We start from the raw sequence: 17144 nt of genomic DNA on the forward strand, positions 1-17144 counted from the left end.
AGTACTACTTAACTAAAAATACTTTCAAGTACTACTTAACTAAAAAATACTTTCAAGTACTACTTAACTAAAAAATACTTTCAAGTACTACTTAAGTTTTTATTTTTTTTGGTATCTGTACTTTACTATTTTTTTTGTTGTTGACAATTTTACCTCACTACATTCCTAAAGAAAATAATTTACTTTTTACTCCATACATTTTCCCTGACACGTAAAAGTACTCGTTACATTTTGAATGCTTAGCAGGACAGGACAGTGGTCCAATTCACGCACTTGTCAAGAGAACATCCCTGGTCATGTACTGCCTCTGATCTGGAGGACTCACTAAACACAAATGCTTTGTTTGTAAATTATTGGTGAGTGTTGAAGTGTGCCCCTGGCTATCCGTAAGCAAGAAAATGGTGCCGTCTGGTTTGCTTAAAATAAGGAATTTGAAATTATTTTTTACTTTTGATACTTAAGTACATTTAAGCAATTACATTTACTTTTTATACTTAAGTATATTTAAAACCAAATACTTTTACTCTAGTATTTTACTGGGTGATTTTCACTTTACCCCTCTAGGGTATGTGGGACGGTAGCGTCCCACCTCGTCAACAGCCAGTGAAACTGCAGGGCGCCAAATTCAAAACAACAGAGATCCCATCATTTAAATTCCTCAAGCATACAAGTATTTTACACCATTTTAAAGCTACACTTGTTGTAAATCCAGCCAAAGTGTCCGATTTCAAAAAGGTTTTACGACGAAAGCACACCAAACGATTATGTTAGGTATGAGCCAAGTCACAGAAAAAGACAGCCATTTTTCCAGCTAAAGAGAGCAGTAACAAAAAGCAGAAATAGAGAAAATTAATCACTACCTTTTGATAATCCTCATCAGATGACACTCATAGGACTTCATGTTACACAATACATGTATTTTTTGTTCAGTAAAGTTCATATTTATATCCAAAAATCTGATTTTAGGCAAGACGCTACTGTATCACTTGGCAAAAAGCCTGAGAAAATGCAGAGCGCTAAATTACTATAAAATCTAACTTTCATTAAATCACACATGAAAGATACCAAATTAAAGCTACACTGGTTGTGAATCCAGCCAACGTGTCAGAATTCAAATAGGCTTTTCGACGAAAGCATACGATGCTATTATCTGAGGATAGCACAACAGTAAACAAAGAGGGAGAAGCATATTTCAAGCCTGCAGGCGCGACACAAAACGCAGAAATAAAAATAATTCATGCCTTATCTTTGACGCGCTTCTGTTGTTGGCACTCATATGTCCCATAAACATAAGAAATGGTCCTTTTGTTCAATTAATTCCGTCGATATATATCCAAAATGTTCATTTATTTGGCGCGTTTGATCCAGTAAAACACAGGTTACAACTTGCTCAAACGTGACGACAAAATATTTCAAAGGTTACCTGTAAACTTTGCCCAAAAATTTCAAGCTACTTTTGTAATATAACTTTAGGTATTTTTTAACGTTTTTAATCGATAAAATTGAAGGCGGGATGATCTGTGTTCAATACAGGATTAAAATGAAATGTAGCATGCCTTTTGGACATGCACTTCAATCAAACACGACACCTGGAGTGACTCGACTTAAAGATGGCCGTATTTCTTCATTACACAAAGGAATAACCTCAACCTATTTCTCAAGACTGTTGACATCCAGTGGAAGCCGTAGGAACTGCAATAAATTTGCTTACAAATCTGGTTTCCCAATGAAAACTCATTGAAAAGACAGTGACTTCAAAAAAAAAAAGAGAGAGAATCTGAATAGTTTGTCCCCGGGGTTTCGCCTGCTAAATACTCAGACATGATTCAAACAGTTTTAGAAACTTCAGTGTTGTCTATCCAAATTTACTAATACTATGCATATCTTATCTCCTGGGGATGAGTAGCTGGCAGTTGAATTTGGGTATGCTTTTCATCCAAATGTGAAAATGCTGCCCCCTACCCTAGAGAAGTTAACATATCTTTACTTTTGCTCAAGTATGACAATTGGGTACTTTTTCCCACCACTGCAATTGAGTGCAGGAGATGATAAGTGCTGACATTTGTTTTTGTTTTATACTGTTCAATTCAACCATCAGAATAGGGAAAGATTCTTTGAAATCACTTAGAATGTATGCGTTGCCACCCTAGGATCACTCACTACTCATAAAGCAAATGTACAAATGTTATTATTCAAAGACTAAAAACAGTCATACCGTCTTTTTTTWAAATTTATACCGTGATAGAATATTTTGGTCATATTGCCCAGCCCTAGATTAAAGTCTGTTAGTGGTTGAGTTGCATTCGTGGTGAAAAAGTACTGTTGGACATGAGCCCCTGTCTACCCATTTGGACATGAGTAGACAGGGGCTTTGCTGTTAACCTACGTCTCTGTGTCCTCTCCCCAGGTAAGACCATTGCCATTGGTAAGGTGCTGAAGCTCGTTGCTGAGAGGGACTGAAGCGGTTGCATGGGAGTCCCCGGTCACAGTCCGGCACCATGGTGGGGTGGTGGTGAAGAGTGGGGTCAGGGGTCATTGATGGGAACACAGGCGGTTCTCTCCCCCCCTTGACCTGTCGATGATCAGCTTAAAAAACTTCTCTGAAAAAGAAACCTGTTTTTAAGCAAATGAAAAACGAGATCAAGTACACACGAGTCAGCTTTCTCATATTGAGAGCTCAGCTATGCCATTTTTGGGTTGGGCCCTGCCCCCAAACCCATTCCCTCACACCCCTACTCTGGTCTACTCATGACCATAAAACACAATTTTTTTCTCTTCCAGTTTTTTTTATTTTAATTTTTTCTTCCATTGAAAATGTAAAATGGCAGCAGTTATATCTGTAACCAGACGAGGACCAGGATTTGCTTGTAATACAGAAAAATATATTATTTACAAAAAAAGATGTTTGAGAATTTAACAAGTTGAAACCAAACTGTTATTATCTTGGTTGTACAAAGGGTTGCAAATATCCACTAACTTCCCAAAATTCATAATCAGGGGGGAATAGGCAGGGAATCCGGAATCCTCCAGCCAGGATTTCTGGAAAACCTGGGAATTTTGTGAAAATTAACGGATTTTTGCAACCCTAGTTGAACATGTCTCCCATTGCTTTTACCCACTTTTGGTTTCTCTTATATGGCGTTCTGGCGGTGTGCTTGAGCGCCTTCACATGTTATTAAAGCAAACTACTATGACAATAAAATATAAAAATTGGAGGAGTGCTCGTTCTTTATTTGGGCTGTTTCACAGAAGTGTTTAACGTTAGAGGAAAAATATAATTAAGTTGACATTTGTCATTTAATCTTTATCATGCATACCAAAAAAATGTGTATTTACCCTGTGAGAAAGATGGAATTTAGTAGAGCTGTTTCATGGCACAAGTGTGTTCAGGCAGTCCTTTTCAAAGCCTAAAATACTTTGTTTCAACCCATACAGAATGTGCCCTACAGCTGGATATTTGCCTGTGTGTAATGATGACCACTTGTGTACCTTTTATACTCTACTAAATTACATGACCAGCAGGTGGCGCCTCTTCTCTCCCTTTCAAGTTTTACTCTAATGGATATTGTTTTAATCACAGATCAATTTAATAAATCAAACATGACTTGTATTTACGCTAACCTAATTATCCATACACAACTGACATCTGGACCCAATTAGAATGTCTATAATACTCTCCCATACCATAAATTACCCATTCTCCATAAGCATCATGCCCTTTTCAAACTTAAATTCTATCAATTTGTAGCATTCAAATGTACAATATTCAATTGATTTTATTTGTAGAATTTGGCCATCAGGCCCCATCAAAAACAGTCATGGTGGCCATAGCCCTTCCAACTGACATCTTAGAAAGAATAATGTACTGTTCCATTTTCCCATAATACATAGCCTAAAATGCCATGTGGGGAGAATATATTGTATGTCAACTGGAGCAAAGCAGAGATTGTCATGACATGGTGGAGGGACACAGCGGGATAGGGAACTACAGGGTGGGGTCACTGTTCTGTGTGGGTGTGGCTTTGGCCATAGTAGTGGTTTTGACAGTAGTCATCAGAGGAGCAACCAGCCAGCCTCTGACCAACACTGGGCAAAGAGCGACAGGCGAAACGCCTAATGGTAAGTGAGGACATTGTTTTTTTAATGGTTTTGAATTAAATTGGAGACTACAGGATTTGATTAAATGGGATGGAATTTCTTTTTACATGTGGTTTTATTGCAATTTTATTAAGTCAAATAAGGTCTGAAATGGTGAGCTCTGCAATGACAGATAGGTTGATAAAATAGTAAACCGTACATCTCTGAATGTATGTCTGTGAAGTATCAGTGATTGAAAAAGTCCTATACTTTTAAGTGGTGTCTGTTCTGATTTGTTATCCCTTCCTCAGCACAACCCAAGGATGCAATCCACAGTGGTTACGGTGTCAGACATGGATCGTAAAACCAGCCGCACCAGCACCAACCATGAGACCCAGGACACTGAAGCAACGACCCCACTGAACCATGTCCCTGACGGGGTCACCCTGGGCACTGACGTCCCCTGCTGGTACTACTTCACCAGGCCCATCCTGGCCATCCTTATCGGCGGAGTGCTGTTCGGCTTGGGCACGGCCCTCTCCCTGCTCTACTTCACCCAGGTGGGGAACGTGCCCTACCTGCTGGGTCCTGTGTTCCTTTCTGTGGGGCTCATGTTCYTGGTCACGGGGCTGGTGTGGGTGCCCGTGGTGAAACAGAGACTAGAGCACAAGGCTCTGACCAAGGTCAATGGCAAGGCGCTTCAGGTGCACGAACAGCACCGAAGAGCCATGGACTCTTCAAGCTAAAACTATGTTGTTTTGTAGAGTAGGTCAACCGTGTTAGTGGGGTTTTCTCCCAACAATTCTGAAAAGCACACTTCCTAAAAGATGTATAAATGTGTGAGGAGGCAGGTGTAACATAACATAGATGGATTTGTATTTATTAAATATTTTATTTATGCAGGTTAGTCTTATTCATATAGGTTCCATCTTGCAAGAGAGACCTCTGTGAAATGCGCTGTTTATCTGCTGTATGTAGCTGTTCTCTAGGCCCTAATACAAATATGGGATTGAATGACCTCGTCCTGTAAAAGGGAACATCATGTGATTGCTCTGTTGRAGGGTTTTAACATGATCAGAACATGGCCGTGCTGCTGCGGCCCAGGCTATCCCATCTGTCTGTCTGATTGTGATCTGTAATAGTTGTTGTTTTTCCACCATAAGCTGCTGTTTKCCTTGTAGCTGCTGTTGTAGTGGATTGCTAAATCCTTTAGAAACAGGATTACAGAGTCAGAAAATTMTACCGGACATTATTATAGCTGATTGTTGAACTCATGAAGGACAGTTGGACACTGATTGGTAGTGGGTGCACCCTCGCTCTGTCCCTCAATACTGCTGCTGGATTAAATAATCTAACCTTTTATGTTTCTGGGTCAAAAAGATTGTGTCCATCTGGTCAAAAGCAAAAAAATGTTTAAAGGAGGTGGGGCCAGTGGGATTTAAATTTGGTCTAAGTTAGCCAAAATGTTTACATTTTTACCTAAACTTGAGATGTTAGTTTTACATTGCATTTGTTCATTCAATCATTCATGTAGGCTACTCTGATTCCATGTAATATCCAACATTGTGAGAGCAGCAAGTCTTCAGGTACCCTTTATCTTCTTTCTAAATGTGTAATTTTATTTTTGAACATAATGCAGCAATTGTGTAATGAATAATAAATTATATTTGATATATTAGTCTTTTATTTTCAATGTACAGTAATAAATTGTATGGGGGCACATGTTTTTCTGTACAAAAGACCACAAGGTGGCAATAGGCCTACATGCCATTATTTAGCAGTCAGGTGAGAGGTTGGGTGTATMACATTATACTAAGGCTGCAGACAAGCAGTCCAAATCAGATATTTTTTTCCACTTATTGGCCAATCAGATCAGCTCTGATAAGGATCTGTGAAAAGATCTGATGGGATTGGTCAAACGAGTAATTAGTGGAAAAAATATCAGAATATGGCTGCCTGTGTAAACACAGCCTTAGAGGCTTTTGTGTCTGTCATTACTGTTTTAATTTATAGAAACAATCTGGCTGTGAATAGATTTCTGCCATTATGTTCTTTAGAAATGAGGGAGAGAAACACGTAATGAGTCAAATGTTGTCCAGAATGTCATTCCACAGGTGAAAGGAATATCATGATGCTTGTRAACAGACCTTAGTGTGCCATGTTCGGCGTCTCTGCATATTGRACTGATGAYCGATATCTAGAAAATCAGAACCATCATGGCTCCTTTCTAMAATGTATGTCWCACATGTCCTACCTCCTTTACAGTATTAATATGGCTGGTGTCATGCCAGTATCCCGTCTACCCAGCCCTCCCTCACCTGTCTACGGCTACCACGCCCCACCTCTCTCTGTGCTGTCCTGTGCTGTGACACAGGAAAACCTGAATAGGGGCAGCTTCCTCACCTGTCTCACCTTACCTGTTCAAACAAACGGCTCCGTTTTGAAACTCTACCCCAACCGAATTCACCGAATTCCACCAGGAAACCAACCGCAAATATAGTTAGAAAAGGTGGTCTAAACAAAGTATTTGTTAGGCCTATCACAAGCCAATTTAGAGACATGGAGCCGACGTACCGCGGTCTAGGGCGCTGTTCCTGCGCCTTTTGGTTGGCAGTGTCCTTCGACATATTCGGGCTGCTCGTTCTTTTGATCGGTGTTTTTGCGGACATATTCTTCTATGACTTTTTAATCTACGCCGGGGCCATCATCATCTTCCTCAGCCTCGTTCTGGTGGTGTCTGGTACACGGGCAACATCGAGGTCCCCCGGAGGAGCTGGAGGATGACGTCGGGCTCTTGAAGAAGGAGCGGGCATCGCGCAGGTGCGTGAGGCGGTTATCCAGCCGTCTCTCCAACAGTGTCAGGAACTCTCTGCGGCGGAATGGAGCCCCCCCGCGGGGTCGCGAGAAGGGCAGGGACCGGGCTGTCTACGACGCACATGAGGGATGCCCAACAGCAACCGAAGCCCCGCCTGTCGTATTGACGATGGGCCGCTTTATGAGGACATGCACACGGTGTCTGCACCGTGGACACTGCATACCTGTCCCACACAGCTACAGAGACCTCGCCATATGATGCGCAATGCGCACAAGGTTAGCTATATTTCCAATCGGTCATTAAGCCATTTAGGCTATAGCCTAGGGATACATTTTGTTATTGGATAGGCCTAATTTTCATTAAACATGTGCWTAGATTATAGGTTTTATAGGCCAACTTCATTCTAGGCTATTGTTTTTGCTTGATAATAGCCCACAACTTTGATCCACAATTCAGTAGGCTATAATGTTCCTTATAATAMAATTAAATGACAATGTGTTTCAGTGAAAGAAACTGTGTGATCTAATGGAAACAGACTTCCTTTATCTTTCTGTTAACCATTAACGTCATTGAATGGCAGTGCACGCCTAAAGACAAGCCCTGTACAAACAATAAAACTGTTTCTGAGAGGGCGAAATAGAGCTGCTGCTACATGAAACAAAGAAACGTAGGTTGACCAGGAATGGTCTATTTTAGGAGTTAGGACACATTTTTGACATCGATCTAAACTGATGTAAGCTACAGTATGACTGTATGTTGCAACTATGACATGAGGTGACCATATATTTTGTCCAACAGAAGTTAGAGGCTTGGCAGCACTGAACCCCATAAGGACATTTCACTTGTCCATCTCACAATGTTTACAAGCTAATTTCGTTTTTAATATTGTCCTATGGGATTTTTTCTTTGAAACATTTTGTTTTTAAAATCAAATTATGCTCCTCAGTGAGGACTTTTTGTTTGTTTTATGTTAATTTTGTGAATACTTTGTGGATAATTGATGCAATACTTTGATAATACAGATATTTTTTCTAGCAAATATGTCAGATTTTCATTTTTAGGTCTAAGTGCTACTGAGAAGGTGCTTGTTGTGAACTTGACCTGGCACCTGTATTCTACATACCCGTCCACAGTGGTGATAAGCAATATAGCACATTAACGACCTTTGTATCCTATGGATTTCCCTACGTTTATTTATACAGACATTACTTTTGTATGTCCATATGGCTGCCTCATCATGCTTTATGATTCCGAAGGTGAAAACAAAAACCTTTTACCTGTTTGTATTTCCAACTGACAATTCTCAGATTTTTGCCAAACACAGTACCTACACATTGACTAGAATAACATATGAGTGTTACTGTGTGSAATGACAACACTTTGATTATCTACAATAGGCTAGCTTAGACCTTGACACCTTGTTACTCCACACAATAAAGTATGGGAGCGGTGTACTGTACTATGTTTTTGAGCTTCAGTCAGGGTCCTTTTATCACATTGACAGTGATTATATGAGGAACTGCAAAGTTTTTTTTAATGGCTGAGCAATACTACAGATGTAGGATCTTAATTTGATCACCTGGTTGCAGGAGAACCTTCCTGGTTTAAGAAGGCTTCTGAAGTTTGTAATTTCCACTTCCACTAATGAAACTTGTCCATTAATTATAATCCACATAACAATTCACATTTCTTGTTGCTGCAGGATTATTTTCCTGCTGTAGCAAATTGGTTCAAATTAAGATCCTACATCTGTAGGCTACCCTGCCAAATTTCAGGTGGCTGAAATTTTGGACATTTTACATATACTACATGATTTTGTATGAATTTTGTATGAAGAAATAATCCCACAGATCTCAAATCATTAGTCACCAAACAAAGGATCAATCACAAACAAACGCTTTGTCAGTCAGCAACAGTGGCGACCTGTCGTTCAGGGCAGGTGGTGCTTTTGAGCCCCACATTTATAGCAAAAAAAGCATTTTTGGGGGGGGGTTGCCTATTTTGGTATTAATACGTGTCACACATCAGTTTGCAAACAATGTAAAAAATAAAATCATAATAATCATAATAATCATTGAGTTAATAAAGCTGCATACAAACATGGTCTATTTTTTGCTCTCTTGAGTAAGGCAGCTCCAAAATGCAGATGTTTCAGTCTAGCTCAGTGCTTTCTGTGGTGGTGGTGCAGCCAGCGGAAAATACGGAGCGTAGGGGTTGGCAGTGTTCTCTAGTTGCGCCTTAATTTGCTCAGTTTTCTGTCACTCATGGGGACACTACGTCACCGCCAACTCTAAGCCCCTTGGGTGCTGCCATAGAGTTACATTAGAAGTGCCCATCCAAGAAGGCTCAAGGTCATTGGCCACAGATAAAATGTCAAATCACGTTATATCTACAGTAGCTTTGAATGGACTGATCATGTCAATGTCATACTTTCAAAATCTTAGCTAGCAGTCATCATCATTAATCAAGTCGACAATCTACAGGGAAATCCTTTTTAATCCTTGTCATATGAAGATAAATAATAGATAAAAACGTATCGGTACTCATCGGCCATTGGACATAAACACTACACATCAAGTTGGAAATTGCAAATTCAACAATGGTTTGGAAGGAATCAGTGGCTAACTGCAAGCATTGCAAAGCAATCACTAGTCTGCTCTTCAGTGGAGTGGCTGTGTGGTCCCAAGTCTGGGTTTAAGGTTCTATTTTCCAAGCTTAAAATGATAAACATTCAACATTGGCCATGCTGTCAATCCAGCATGATTTCTGCCGTGCTCAAAACAACTGTTAACTCGGAACGGAGAAATCTGACTTCAGTGAGTTCAAGACAACTGGAAACTCGGGGAAAAAACAAGCTCCGACTGGGAAAAGACGTTTTGAACGGTCATCCAACTCAGAATTGTTAGTCGGGAACTTGGGCCTCTTTCTAGAGCTACGACCTGAAGATCCCTGACGCGTTCATGATTCAACCTTGTTTTTTTCTGAGTTCCCAGTTGTCTTGAGAGCACCATAAATCCAGAGAATGCCAGACTTTGATGACAAAATTTGCCCACAAATGACCACTGCGCCACCTTCCTGTTCAAGTGAGCACAGCACAATAAGGTGAGTCCAAAAATGTCTTGTATGCTGCTGCATAAATTATGTAATATGACAGGGAGATATGTATACTGTTGCTAAGAAAGTAATACTAAGTGTATGTTGTGTAGTAAGCTGTTAGTAACCSATGTGCCTCACCCTAATAATTTGGTCCATTTTCCCCTCTTAATTTCRCCTACTGTTCTGACTTGGTGGTACACATGTAGCCCATAACCTGTTTTAGAGAAATGTAATCATCGAATATTGGAAGAGCTTTCATTGTCTGCTTATATGCCCCCTTTATTTATTCTATGGTTCTGACTTGTTGTACAGGGAGAACACTGTAAGAACAGCCCATGTTCGGAATTCTGTCACTGTACATTTCAAAAGTTATCAACAAATAGTTATATTGACTTTGTCTGTCCTAGCTCGCTCATTAATGTCTTAATCGAAATTACGGATTGCCTCTTATCCACTTGTCGTCCCCTTATGCTATAGTTTGTACATCTCAATTGTCAATAGAAACCACATTTGTTTAAGCAAGTCAGCCATATCAGCTATGTTTTTTTAAAAGGCAGTAAATGAGGCTGAAGGAAATGTTTAGCTGCCAGACAAGGCTCCGCTGATAGCCAGGTGTAGCAGTGGTAAGGTGTTGGGACTGCTGTTGGGACAGATTTATGTGGGTCCTAACAGTTTGTGGGCTCAACAAGAGGCAATGGGTTCAACAAGAGGCAATTATGCTAAGCTTTGGTATGGAATTCCCCTTCCTGTAACTATATCTGGCCTGCCAGCCATGTACATACCGTACATACAGTGTCTTCGGAAAGTATTCAGACCCCTTGACTTTTTCCCCATTTTGTTACGTTACAGCCTTATTCTAAAATTGATTAAATTGTTTTTTTCCCTCATCAATCTACACAAAATACCTCATAATGACGAAGCAAAAACAGGTTTTTAGAAATTGTTGCACATTTATATTGTCAGGCGTGTGCGTACTTGTGCTGAAGTCAGGTGCAGGAGAGCAGAGAATTGTGAACAGGCGCACACTTTATTTCGGCAGGAGAGATATACAGACTGACGCAACCTCGTCCCAAAAAACTCCAGCCAACAAGGCAAAGTGTATAATGCGCTAAACAGTCACAACACATCAAATGTATACAAAACAGGCTTTGTGAAAATAACACGGGAAAAACGCACACAAGCCTAGTGCGTTCAAAAACACATAACACACAAACAATCTTCCACAAAGACATTAGAGGGAACAGAGGAATAAATACATGTAGTGTAATTGGGGAATGAAAACCAGGTGTGCAAGGAACAAGACAAAACAAATGGATACATGAAAAATGGAGCGGCGATGGCTAGAAAGCCAGTGACGTCGACCACCAAACGCCGCCCGAACAAGGATAGGAGCCGACTTCGGCGGAAGTCATGACACATATATATATATATATTGTGGAAGGACCACCAGAGGGCAGGCTGGACTCACGGATAGTAGCCCAACTAGGCATGTGAGTCAAGGGGACCTGAGGCAATTAAGCACAGCTGATGGTACTAATGACCTATTATCTTTTCCCTACAAGAGAGAGGAGGGAACCAGCAAGAGGGAGGAAAAACCTATCTCTGGAAGATGGCTACCAAGAGAGAGAAGCTAACCACGAAGAACCATTAAGACGGTGACAAACCCGTGACTTTTGTTGTAGTTTAAAGAAAATTGTGTTCCTGTTTCATCTGAAGAAGATGTATGTTTTTCCTTGGGAGATTTTCATTGATTATGTTGGAGTGTTTGTATTGACCAAAATCCCTCAGTAGAGAACTGTGTTCAATCAAGAATCCAACTCCTGACTCGTTTATTCCACCTTTCCGCTTTAGAGTGACGCATATTACATTTACATAAGTATTCAGACCCTTTACTCAGTACTTTGTTGAAGCACCTTTAGCAGCGATTACAGCCTTGAGTCTTCTGTATTTGGGGAGTTTCTCCCATTCTCCTCTGCAGATCCTCTCAAGCTCTGTCAGGTTGGATGGGGAGCGTCGCTGCATAGCTATTTTCAGGTCTCTCCAGAGATGTTCGATCGGGTTCAAGTCTGTGCTCTGGCTGGTCCACTCAAGGACATTCAGAGACTTGTCCCGAAGCCACTCCTGCGTTGTCTTGGCTGTGTGGTTAGGGTCGTTGTCCTGTTGGAAGGTAAACCTTCGCCCCAGTGTGAGGTCCTGAGTGCTCTGGAGCAGGTTTTCATCAAGGATCTCTGTGCTTTGCTCCGTTCATCTTTCCCTCGATCCTGACTAGTCTCCCAGTTCCTGCCGCTGAAAAACATTCCCACAGCATGATGCTGCCACCACCATGCTTCACCGTAGGGATGGTGCCAGGTTTCGTCCAGACATTACGCTTGGCATTCAGGCCAGAGTGTTCAATCTGTTTTGTCTGATGAAACCAAATCTTGTTTCTCATTGTCTGAGAGTCTTTTGCTGCCTTTTGRCAAACTCCAAGTGGGCTGTCATGTGCCTTTTACTGAGAAGTGGCTTCCGTCTGGCCACTCTACCATAAAGTCCTGATTAGTGGAGTGCTGCAGAGATGGTTGTCCTTCTGGAAGGTTCTCCCATCTCCACAGGCACTCTGGAGCTCTGTCAGAGTAACCATTGGGTTCTTGGTCACCTCGCTGACCAAGGCCCTTCTCCAATTGATCAGTTTGGCCAGGCAGTCAGCTCTAGGTAGAGTCTTGGTGGTTCCAAACTTCTTGCATTTAAGAGTGATGGAGGCCACTGTTCTTGGGAACCTTCAATGCTGCAGAAATTGTTTGGTACCCTTCCCCAGATCTGTGCCTCGACAAAATCCTGTCTCGGAGCTCTACGGACAATTCCTTCGACCTCATGGTTTGGTTTTTGCTCTGACATGCACTTTCAAMKRTRGRMSYCTATATAGRSKYCYAYMKTTGAAAGTGCATGTCAGAGCAAAAACCAAACCATGAGGTCGAAGGAATTGTCCGTAGAGCTCCGAGACAGGATTTTGTCGAGGCACAGATCTGGGGAAGGGTACCAAACCTTACCAAATCAAACCTTACCAAATCATGTCCAATCAATTGAATTTACCCAGGTGGACTCCAATCAAGTTGTAAAAACATCTCAATGATGATCAATGGAAACAGGATGCACCTGTTCTTCTGTAAATAAGGTATTTCAGTTTTTTATTTGTGTTATGAGAATTATGTTCTCAATGTTCATAAACTGAACTTCAATTAAACTACTCGGTCTGTTACTAAGAATCTGTAAGGTTCTTGTTGAAATGAAACAGACAGAGGCCAGTCTACAATAGTCAGAATGTTTATTTACGAGAGCTCTGCCCATCCTTACATGTACATTGGTTTATATACCTCTCATTTCATCATAAATGTCCCTCCTCCTCTCAGACAATATAGTTCACAAGTCTTGTCCTACTCATATATTGCCTGCCACCTGTTATACAATCTACTACAAGCCCAAGGTTTCTCCCCTCCCTGGGTGGGGAGACTTCTTCCCTGTTATCAGTTTCACAGAGGTCACAAGTTGTCTGCAACAGTTCCTCTTCTCTTATGGACAAACATTCTCCATCATTATACAGAGACAGGGTAGAATTCTGTTAGTTATAGTTCTATGTTAAATGTATACATCATTTAGTCATTATTCATAACAATTTGTAATACATTTGCAAACATTTCTGAAAACTATTTAATCCATTTTAGAATAAGGCTGTAACGTAACAAAAAGTGGAAAAAGTCAAAGGTTTTGAATACTTTCCGAATGCACGGTACAGCTGCAATATCAGTGGCTGTAGTTTCTGCAAACCCTGTCTGGAGGAGTTCTGGGAGCAGCATGGCTCTGAAAAAGGTCCTTCCCACTTTAAAAAAAATACTATACTACACACTGTAGTATCCCTTGATCATGTGTAGGACTTAGTATATCATTTTGTAGTATACTGTAGTAAATACTACAGAAATAGTAAATACTACAATATTTCATTTGTATAGACCCTGCACATTCCCCTCACCCATATCCCAATATGTGGAACCSGTAAGTGAAAAGCCTACATGCCAAGTATAGACTTTCTATCTATCCTTTCGTTATGGAAAATTTGCTCTTTTAGTGTTCATCAAGGAGAAGCCTCCACTTCTGTGTCAAAGATAATAAAACAAACACTTTAGCACTACTATCACACCCTGATCTGTTTCACCTGTCCTTGTGCTTGTCTCCACCCCCCTCCAGGTGTCCCGCATCTTCCCCATTATCCCCTGTGTATTTATACCTGTGTTTTCTGTCTGTCTGTGCCAGTTTCTTCTTGTTTGCCAAGTCAACCAGCGGTTTTCTCCTAGTGCCTGGTTTTTCCCTCATCCTCCTGGTTCTGACCCTTGTCTGTCCTGACACTGAGCCAGCCTGCCTCACCATTCTGCCTGCCCCTGACCTCGAGCCTGCCCCTGACCTCGAGCCTGCCCCTGACCTCGAGCCTGCCTCCCTGTACCGTTTTGGACTCTGACCTGGTTATGAACTCTTGCCTGTCCCCGACCTGCCTTTTGCCTACTCCTTGGACTATAAAAGATATCAGAGCTCAAACCATCTGCCTCCTGTGCCTGCATCTGGATCTCGCCTTGTATCGTTATAACTACAGTAAATAATATAGTATATACTCTTTTTTTTACTACAGTATTTATGCTATCATAAACTGTAAATACTACATGAAAGTCTACAAAAACACTACAGTGAATAATATAGTATTCCTACCATAGTATATACTGTAGTAATTTTTTCAGGGAAAGTGTGCTGTATTTTACTACTTAATGTAGATGTCTGAAAGAATTCTATGGGCTAGGAGAAAGTGTAATCTATGGTTTGGTTTTCTTTAAATAGACACTACAAACAMGCCTCTGCTAGCTAAAAATCAATGGGACTGATATGGGCCACCATGCAATTTTCTAAAATGTATGGCTTAATCAAGTGAAATCAACTCAATTATTTTGTTTGACACTAGTTAAGGGATTTGTCAATAATACAAAAATAATGTTGCATGGTTGCCCCTATCACTTCCATAKATTTTTAGCTAGCTGTGGTGGATAATGTTAGCTGAAGTTTGTAGTGGCTGTTTAAAGAACTTAATCATGAATTGCCGTTTCTTCTGGCCCATAGACTACTTTAACAATACATATTTTTTGGCAAGTRTCATACCAAAACAAGCAACCGACTGTACAACGGTCTCTTTCTTTGTTGGTGGCCCACTCTTTGATGGTATGCACGTCTTACAGAGTGTGACTTTAAAGTTGGTCTCTTCAGTCAGCTATATTGTGGTTTGGGTGAACAGCCATAAGTTGGGTCAGTTGAATGTCTGTTATTGGATGGCTGTGTGTGTGAGGGGGTGGGGGGTCTGTCTGTAGGTCTGTCTGTGTGTGAGAGAGAGAGAGATCTAGAGATATGGAGAGAGAGCTGGAGAGAGAGAATCAGTATCTGGGAATCAGTACCTGGGAATCAGAAGGGATGTGCATGCTACTCTTCAGAGGGGTCATCCTATGTAAAATTGTTCTCAGTTGATATATACTTTTTCTGTGAAGTGATAATGTTCTGTTCATGTGTAGATAAAAAAATTGCTGCGCAAATTAACTGTTCACTTGTGGATTCCCCCTTCTCCCATTCAATGCCACATTCAATAACACTGGATTTACAAATATTTTTTGAAAAATGTGTCAGAGGGGCGAAACCTTACAGGCCATAGGTTCAGGTCACTGTAACCATGTCTGAGGCAACTGCAGCCTGTTATAGACACATGCATGCAGTAAAGAGCCCTACATTCAACTCCAGCTCTGAGGTAGAATGGAGGCTAAAACTCTCCAGGAACACGTGTTCTCCTGCTGTGCTGTATGTACTGAGGTCTTCACTGTCTCATTGGACCTCAGCTGCCAGACCTGTGGCTGTAGCTTCTGCATACCCTGTCTGGATGAGTTCTGGGAGCAGCAGGGCTTTGAAGTATGTCCTATGTGCATCATCAAAGACCTCCTCAGAAACCTCCACAGAGATAGTGTGAGGAACATTGGATCAAACTGTCACTCTTCTGTGTCATTGACTTGCAGCCTATCTTTTCTGAGTGTCCTCTAACAGGGCAGTATGTGGACCACAGGGTGTATCCCAATAAAGAGGCACTGGAGTACTACAAGGTATGCTTAAAGGAGTAGTTTGTTATGGTCTGTTGCCTCAATCATTCTATTGAATTTTAGCTAGCGGTGGCTAATCTTAGCTGAAGTTTGTAGTGACTGTTTAATGAAATCCGAACCATGGACTATAGTTTCTCCTGGCTAATAGACTACTTTCAGGGTTAGGAACCATCTAACATTAAGTTGTAAAATAGCCTAAAGATAAGGCTATTTATGTCTCATGCATAATTTATCCAACATTTTGAGTACCTTAAAAGTTTGGGCAGTAACACCCAGTTTTTAACCTCAGCCCCCATTCCTCCTTGGGTCAGTGTGAAGTCGGTCACTCATGTCAGTCTCTTCAGTCAGCTATATTGTAGGGTGGGATGAACCACCATATGTGGGCTCAGTTGATTGTCTCTGTCATTGGATGGCTGTGTGTGTGTGTGTGTGTGTGTGTGTGTGTGTGTGGGTGTATGTGTCAGTAGTACCTGGGAATCAGAGGCGTCCCAGTGTCTGCGCTGGTGGACATTTGCATAGTAGCTGGAGTCCATCATTGACGAGTCTCTGTACTTATTTCATGCTGCTCTTCAGAGGGGTCATTCTGTCAGGGAAATTGATCTCAGTAGATTTTTTGTTGTACTTTTTACCCCTTTTTCTCCCCAATTTCCATGATATACAATTGGTAGTTACAGTCTTGTCCCATCGCTTCAACTCTCGTACGGACTTGGGAGAGGCGAAGGTCAAGAGCCACGCGTCCTCTGAAACACGACCCTGCCAAGCCGCACTGCTTCTTGACACACTGCTTGCTTAACCTGGAAGCCAGCCACACCAATGTGTCAGGGGAAACACTGTACAGCTGGCGACAAGGAGTCGCTAGAGCATGATGGGACAAGAACATCCCGGCCGGCCAAACCCTTCCCTAACTCGGACGATGCTGGGTCAATTGTGCACCACCTCATGGGTCTCCCGGTCGCGGACGGCTACGACACAGCCTGGGATCAAACCCGGGTCTGTAGTGATGCCTC

The 17144-nt window shown here is 41.5% G+C and overlaps 3 protein-coding genes across 3 annotated transcripts in view; all 3 read left to right on the top strand.

Annotated features, from left to right (window-relative positions):
* Positions 1–2863, top strand: part of LOC112075268 (eukaryotic peptide chain release factor GTP-binding subunit ERF3A) — a 16653-nt gene extending 13790 nt beyond the window's left edge. The window contains exon 14 of the mRNA XM_024142292.2: positions 2408–2863. Coding sequence (XP_023998060.2) covers positions 2408–2460 — 53 coding nt within the window. The 3' untranslated portion in view covers positions 2461–2863. The remainder of the gene's footprint in view (positions 1–2407) is intronic.
* A 1109-nt stretch (positions 2864–3972) lies between these two features.
* Positions 3973–5750, top strand: LOC112075269 (phosphoinositide-interacting protein). Its single transcript, XM_024142293.2, has 2 exons — positions 3973–4119; positions 4389–5750. Exons 1-2 carry the CDS (start codon positions 4117–4119, stop codon positions 4821–4823), a joined length of 438 nt encoding a protein of 145 aa, XP_023998061.1. The 5' UTR covers positions 3973–4116; the 3' UTR covers positions 4824–5750.
* A 669-nt stretch (positions 5751–6419) lies between these two features.
* LOC139025677 (transmembrane protein 238-like) lies at positions 6420–8991 on the top strand. The gene is given in 3 exon segments (XM_070440841.1): positions 6420–6811; positions 6814–6834; positions 6837–8991. Coding segments are annotated over 3 exon segments (510 nt in total). The 5' UTR covers positions 6420–6636; the 3' UTR covers positions 7151–8991.
* Positions 8992–17144: the final 8153 nt, after the last annotated feature.

Source organism: Salvelinus sp. IW2-2015, unplaced genomic scaffold (genome assembly GCF_002910315.2).
Source record: "Salvelinus sp. IW2-2015 unplaced genomic scaffold, ASM291031v2 Un_scaffold3054, whole genome shotgun sequence".
Classification (NCBI taxonomy): domain Eukaryota; kingdom Metazoa; phylum Chordata; class Actinopteri; order Salmoniformes; family Salmonidae; genus Salvelinus; species Salvelinus sp. IW2-2015.